The sequence below is a fragment of the Scylla paramamosain genome, chromosome 5 (assembly GCF_035594125.1).
Source record: "Scylla paramamosain isolate STU-SP2022 chromosome 5, ASM3559412v1, whole genome shotgun sequence".
In the NCBI taxonomy this organism is placed as follows: domain Eukaryota; kingdom Metazoa; phylum Arthropoda; class Malacostraca; order Decapoda; family Portunidae; genus Scylla; species Scylla paramamosain.
In genome coordinates, this window is record NC_087155.1 from 35,594,964 (window position 1) to 35,602,555 (window position 7,592).

General features: G+C 35.5%; 1 protein-coding gene across 20 annotated transcripts in view; it reads right to left on the reverse strand.

Annotated features, from left to right (window-relative positions):
• Window positions 1-2,136: 2,136 nt before the first annotated feature.
• Window positions 2,137-7,592, reverse strand: part of LOC135100892 (centromere protein F-like) — a 59,012-nt gene continuing 53,556 nt past the window's right edge. For 19 of the 20 annotated variants that reach the window (XM_064004431.1, XM_064004442.1, XM_064004441.1 and 16 more), the window contains 4 exons: window positions 6,517-6,664; window positions 5,652-5,741; window positions 4,590-4,735; window positions 2,137-3,625 (listed from right to left, as the gene is read on the reverse strand). In XM_064004431.1, coding sequence (XP_063860501.1) covers window positions 4,682-4,735; window positions 5,652-5,741; window positions 6,517-6,664 — 292 coding nt within the window. In that variant the 3' untranslated portion in view covers window positions 2,137-3,625; window positions 4,590-4,681. The remainder of the gene's footprint in view (window positions 3,626-4,589; window positions 4,736-5,651; window positions 5,742-6,516; window positions 6,665-7,592) is intronic. The other variant, XM_064004427.1, reaches the window with a different exon arrangement.

Below are 7,592 nucleotides of genomic sequence, written 5' to 3' on the forward strand. Positions count from 1 at the left end.
ACATTACAATTTCAGTGTATATATTTTTTATCATATACCATGTACTGTACATAATTTGAGGTCTCAGCACTAGTACGTATGTTAATTTAGAGAGCATTTTATTTATCAGTGAATACTAACGAAGCCGTCAGATGTAACACTAATCCCCTATAAAAGGCATCTCTTAAAGATGATTAGCTTGTGTGTGTGTGTGTGTGTGTGTGTGTGTGTGTGTGTGTGTGTGTGTGTGAGCATGTAACGAGAAAAGTTGCTTCTGCAATTATTGTGCTTGCAAAAATGTACATCAGCATTTGTACACAGCGAGTTCTAAAAGACCTTCTGTTATAAAATGCATGTCATCAACAAATTATTATATCGCTCTATGAATTCAGCTTCATAGACATCTTTTCTTCATCTAATAGTTTGTTGTTTATCTAAAGACAAATAGTGGAGTGAGTACTTGTATTCACTCCACTCACTTTTCATCAGTCATCCATGAAATTTCCTCCCTAAATGATCTGTGATGGTATGTCATGCTAACCACTAATGTCATAATTTCACCCATCCATTACTAGTGCCTGTGCACAGACAAAACAAATCATTGCTTCAAAGTTTGAAGCTGATGTATGAACACTATAAATATCTGTATGTGTAGAGCTCTTTGTATAGCAAATATAGCGAACACATATGGAAACTTTTATGTTTTCAGTGTATATCACTGCTCATGTTCAAAAAGTAAGAAGAACTATTTGCTCAGTATCATCCTTAACAACAGGATGGTTTATCATATCCACAGATTTGAAATGAAAAAAGAAAGAATGAATGATCATTTTACAAATTAAGAGAAAGACATTTGAGAGGAATATCTGCACAGCCAACATTAACATTACATTACTTGAAAGGTTGCAATATTCCTGACAAAAGTACTAATGTCAGATGAATTTGGAAATTCCTTAAAATTCCAAATTAGTACATTACTAAAACAAAGTGACATGAGATTGGTATTAGTTTATACTTTACAAGAAGCTATGATTATGTACATTCCTTAAAAATGGCATCAACTTTCAGATCAGCAAAAGTGGATGGAATATGGCTATGCTGTATTCTGACATATGGAAATGGAATAATAACAGAACCCCAATTTTATTATCCTTACTGTTATGCAAAAAAATTGCAGAGGCTCTGCAGTAGAGAACAATGTCCTCTTTACTTTTATTTTGAAAATAATGAATCTGAATATATGTATTTTTTAGATCATGCCTTGTCTTTGTGCACACTCAAGTTTTCCTCAGCTGTGAATAGTATTTTAAAGTTCAGTATGTATTAACAATATAATTATTGTCATATTGCACATGTAAGTTTTCCATAATTATGTTGAAATCTCCTCATGTAAAATTTATTTCAAAAATTCCTTCCACATTTTACAAATGTATATCAATAATGATGATAATATATCAATGATAATAATGATGAGAGTGATAACAGTAATTTCAGAGATATGAGTATTAGGGACACTCAGAACTCATTAAAGACAGCATTCATAATTTGAGATATGAATGCCAGCAATATAATAATGTCTTTCTTTATGCAGTCATGAATTAAACCTGTGACCATAATACATAGACAAAGTTGTTCAGGTGTGGAATGGGAAACATGCAGAATCTTTCTCTTGTTCATGCTCACACACCGGGGAGGGGGCTGAGTCAAATATGAATCAAAGTACAGTATTGGTAAATCATCATGACCCCTGCCTGAGTAATATTATGCTAATTTTCACAAGACTAGCATAGGAAAAGATTATTTGAAACCGTCTTTACTTGACTTAATTTGATAACATATATTTGTTTTCTATAAACATATATGTTAAAGACTCATACTGAAATTTTGTTTTATAATCAGTTAGCAGTGACAGTGAGTTCTCTTTTATTCACAACCTCCACTGGGCACAATTTTCCTCTCAGGGAAATGCACAACTGGCATCATAAAGTTATAAAAAGGTCAATATTTAGAATGTAAAAGTCCTTTGGCAGTTCTGTTACACTGAGAGGAGAATCAAGTCCACAGTTCAGATAGGTAGCCACCAATGATGCCAAACATCATTGACATCACTAATTCTGTGGGGAGTGTGCCTGTGTGGAATAATTCAGAAAACTTTGCTACAGTTCCACTTTGTTTATTATGGCACTAACATTTTGATCAGCAGCCTCACTGTCGGCTAAACCTTTGGAGAACATAAGGTGTAGGGTGGGAGACAGAGGAAGCTGAAACTCTGGGAGGGTTACAAGGATACAGTGGATAGCAGCTCAATACACACTTATATAGGTTTACTTCACAACTGAAGAAGTACTTTTCATGTATTTTGAATCCCTTTTGAATCCCGCTTGGAGTCCATCAGTTGCAGCCCTGTAGTAGCCCCTTCATCAGAATGGCACTGATGGCAATGTATGATGCTAAAATTTACAGACTATGAAACACACTACCTAGCTAATCTGACTGAGTTACTTTATATACATTATACATACAGAAAATACAGACTGTACACGGATTTCCTTCCAATGCCCACCTCATTAAATAGTTCGGACCTTCACTTGCAGATAAATATTTCCACTGAACATCCTTACCTTAAACTGTCTTCATAAGAAAACTAAAGTGCTGCTGCTCACCAGTCAACCACTAAGGACCCTGTCCAACAGGTCAGAAGACAGTCTTTCCAAGGCCCAGGTCTACTCAATGATATGTGCTACTGGGAAACACTAATAACCACCTTCTATAGGACGAATGACCCCTTAATCACATGGAACTGCCACAACCAATTACATATCATTTGTTACATTATAGCCAAGGTTTCATGATTTAACTAGATTTGTTTATTTACTTTGAATGGCTGCCTAGAATAAGACATACTTTTTCTTGATATATTCAAGTAGCAGTGTACAGCTGACCTGTTTAAGGAACTTTTGGTGGGTTGTATTACAGCACAGTGAAATACAAAATAGATGCTTTTGCCTTGAACTTCAAGATTATTTTCATTCACACAATAAATTTTAATATCTACTGTCGCAGTTTATAAATCACATCACAGTATTGAACATTACTGAACATCATTACAGACACTCAGTGAAGCCACATTATGGAAGCCTAAGATGCCACTGGGCAAGAGACTTTATCTCCAGTTAAGGTGACACAACTGCAACATTGATGTAATAACACTAGTACCATAGTACTACACTACATGCACATGATATCCAGATGGCTTGGGCTCAGTAGCTTTCAAAACCAAACAGAGAATATGAACATGTCTGAATATTTATGTAAAATTAGATTTTTCGGTCAAAATATGAAGCTTATCATTTCTATTAGTATTTATCCATACTTGATTTGCATTCAAGCTCTGTGATTTGAGCATCTCACAAGAGCAAGTAAAATGTACATTTACACCCTGGCTTCATACAAGTTGTGAATTTGCTTTACTTTTCAACTAGAACACCCAAAAGCAACATTCATTTTCTCAGAGACTGCTTTTACAAACATTCCTGAAGATCAGTTGATGTAGAAACAACAAGGCTCTCAGGAATCCATGAATCACTGATGACAGCACAGGAGATAAATTCAGCAGTAGTTTTTAAACTGTACCAGAGGTTAATTCCTGTAAAAAAAAAAAAAAATCTTAATAGCTTGATAAATACACACACACACACACACACACACACACACACACACACACACATGCTCGGCTTACAACCAAGAAGGCCTGGGTTCGAATCCCGGGAGAGGCGAGGCAAATGGGCAAGCCTCTTAATGTGTAGCCCCTGTTCACCTAGCAGCAAGTAGGTATGGGATGTAACCTGAGGTGTTGTGACCTTGCTGTCCCGGTGTGTTGTGTGTCATTGGTCTTAGTCCTACCTGAAGATTGGTCACTATGAGCTCTGAGCTCTTTCAGTAGGGGAACAGCTGGCTGGGTGACCAGCAGACGACCATAGGTGAATGACACGCACACACACACACACATAGAGAAGTATTTTAAGTGCCACCCAGGCTTCATAGCCTCAGATGGATGGGACTGCAGGGAGTTCTTGGTACAAAAACAGGATGCTCTCTTGGACATGAATCCCACCTACTCCACATACAGCATCAAGAGCTTGCCAGGTGCCACTAATTTCAATACCAGAATCTACAGAACCTGAAGACAGTGAAACCAGAAATAGTACTACAACAATATCATTTTTTTTTTTCAATTTTTGCTTTTCTTTTGCTTTTGATGACTCACAGAAATAGTAAATTAAATGTATTCAGTAATTTTTTTCCCATCTATGGCAGTGTAGCAGTCAAACTAATAAGCAGTCTCACTTTTAATTGGTGTTTGCTGCAAGAACAATCAGTAGTCAGTTTTGGAATCCATGTCACTGTCCAGTCATTACTGGAATTCTTAGCTATGAACAGTACTAATTTGGAACACCAGATTCTTAACATTTTGGGCACTGCATCCAAAATCACTTAGATGAGGTATGTATGTTATATGAAAGGTGAAGTATATTCACATACTAGTTTATGTGGGATTTCTAATTAAGTTCAACCTAATGGTACAATGGACCATTATCAATATTTCTTACCCTTAATCAAATTCCCCTTCTCCTTTTCTTGTTATTTTCTCCTTTCAGAAGTCTCCACACCTCTCCACATTAAAAGGGTGTTGGGTCTCTCTCTATAAGTGAGTCCTGGAGTTGGTCGAGTCCTCATCAGTGTCATCTTGTGGGTCCTGAACAGAGTAGCTTGGTCTTTAAAGGTTTTCAGACTATTGATTCTCTCTCTCTCTCTCTCTCTCTCTCTCTCTCTCTCTCTCTCTCTCTCTCTCTCTCTCTCTCTCTCTCTCTCTCTCTCTCTCTCTCTCTCTCTCTCTCTCTCTTCTTACCTATCTGTCTAGCAATATATCTATCACTTCATTAATTTATCTATATTTATTCTTCTATCCATCTAGCTAGAATTCTCCATCATATAGGTACCTCTCTCCTCTCTACAGTGCACTCCGAACTTTATGATGCACACTGCCAGCAGTCATCTAACATATCCATGTTTTATGTTGCTGAATTTCTTATCACTTAGCACCACATTACCAGAGATCACAGTCCTCTCTTAATGTTTACTTGCACTTCAGTGTTGAATGTGTTCCAACTATTATTTCAAGCATCTATTTGTTTATGCATTTTTTTTTTTATGATGGTGTCAAACAAGAATTAATTTGAAGAGACACCCATTTTTTGTTGACAATCTGAACAATGAATGAGGTGCTTATCCTGATGAACAAGGCCAAAAATCTACCATCAGGATCAGGGTGTCTCTGTGAGAGAACCAAGAGTGCACTCAAAGCCTTTTCTGTGTTCGATTTTCCCACTATTCTGGACTCCTTTGTTATGCTATTTTCCCAGATTACACCACAGTTGGGTAACTCATCATCATCATCATCATCATAATCATCATCATCATCTTATTATTATTATTATTATTATTATTATTATTATTATTATTATTATTATTATTATTATTATTATCATCATCATCATTATTATTTAACATTATTATACACATTTCCTTATGGGCTTAGATGGCTTACACTGGCTTATGATGGCCAGTTGTTAAGTAGAGTTCTGGATAAAGTTCAGCCAAAGGAAGCTCACCTGATGTGGAGGTGGAGTGTCAGGAAGCTCAACATCCAGCTTGAGGTTACTCACAGCATACTCCTGTGTCAGCCTCACCCTCTCTTCACCCTGCATTGAAAATTGATGAAATAATTACCATAAAAGAGCTGCATATCTTGTCTTATAAGATAATTTCTTCAATCTAACAGAAATCTCTCAACATTGGCAGTTGTCTTGTGTAAAATGCACACTCAAAACTCACTGACAATTATCAAATCAAGCACTGTATCTTCAAATGACTGATTCCAATAAATATATGAAAAATCATAACATAGTTTTATAAGCAATTTACTCTATGATGAAAGTTTAATGAGTGTTGACAAATGACATTAATACTACTCACTTAATGTGTCTTGTAATCTTCTATACTTTTTTTCAATTAGGATTCCACAATCTTCCTTGTCAAGTATGTTCAACAAACTAATGCCTTACCAATTATTTTATTCTTGTCTCCTTCTGATCTATAGCGTGGAAGTATAAAAGTATAAAAGTTGTCTGTCTTGTCTCCAGTTAAAATAAGTTGATGGTATTTGAGAGGAATGTATTATTACCTATATGAGGGAAAAAGTAGGTAAACTCCATCAAAGATAAATTACTGGTAGGACTTATGAGAAACTGAATATGATATAATTTAAAAGAAAAAAAAGGTGACAATGAAAATAATGAAAGTGAAAATGCACAATTAAACTTGGAAAGATAAATTATTAGATGCAACAAAATAATCAAGTTACATATGAGGCATTTAGCTCCATAAAGAAGAGTAAGATATTGTAAGATAATGGTGATGGCTCTCAGAATCAAGAAAAGACTCAGACAAAGAGCAAATGGCGATGTGCAATGTTACCAGACGTTTCACTGCATCCACAAGTTTTGATTTTTCCTTTTTGAGCGATTCCACCTCCTGGGCTGCTCTGGAGGACCTCACACCCCCCACCTCAAGCAGGGCAAGGTGGGCGTCCTTCTCACTCAGGGCGGCTGTGAGAGCCTCGTGTCTGGCAAGGAAACACAAACATCCATATAATTTCTTTTCATTGTTGGACTGACATAAAAGTGGTGCCTGGAAATCTTAAATTAAATCATTCTAGGAGGCTGTTTAGACTGTAAAAAGTTTGGATTCTGAAACTATTTTTTCATTAAGAAACAACAGAAAGTGAATCAATCTGTTTCTAGATTTCAAGAAAACTTATTTTCAAGACATTTTAACTGTAAGTACTTACACATGATTAAGGTAAATAAGATGAGTAAATGTTCTAAATATCAAGTAATAACAATAAAAGCACCATATCTAGAATTGTGTGTGTGTGTGTGTGTTTTGTCCTCACACATCAGTGGTGAATGCACAAAGGTGATAATTAGAAAAAAAAAAAAAACAGCACAAATCAAGGTGAAAACACAAGGTAAAACTGGTGATGAACTAAATGAACATTGTGTAAACATGTGAGTCAAAAAAAGAGATGTGTGAATGCTATTTTGGCATTCAGTTTCAGAGAATGTGTTCAGATTTTAGGACAAAATTTTCTCAGAAAAAAAATAATATTAATAATAAATAAATAAATGAATAAATAAATAAAAAATAAATAAAAATGTACAAATTGCAATTTGTTCAAACAACATGGTGTTTGGACTTTAGGGGTCACCACTGTATTTATTATAATTATTCAGTGTGTATTTGCTCTCATTTACTTGCTGCTACAGTACTATGCTGTCAAGGATGATTCTTACTAACTTAATTGGATTAATTACAACTGTTAAGGCTGTAATATTATACTGAGACTGTCAATATCATCTTATACATACGAGTGTTTGTATTCATTATGGATATCTTTGCATTTCTGTAACTCCTCACTCTTCATCAACACATAACACACTAAGCCTTAAAACCTCGACACCCCAAACCTCACAACCACAAGCACAAGCACA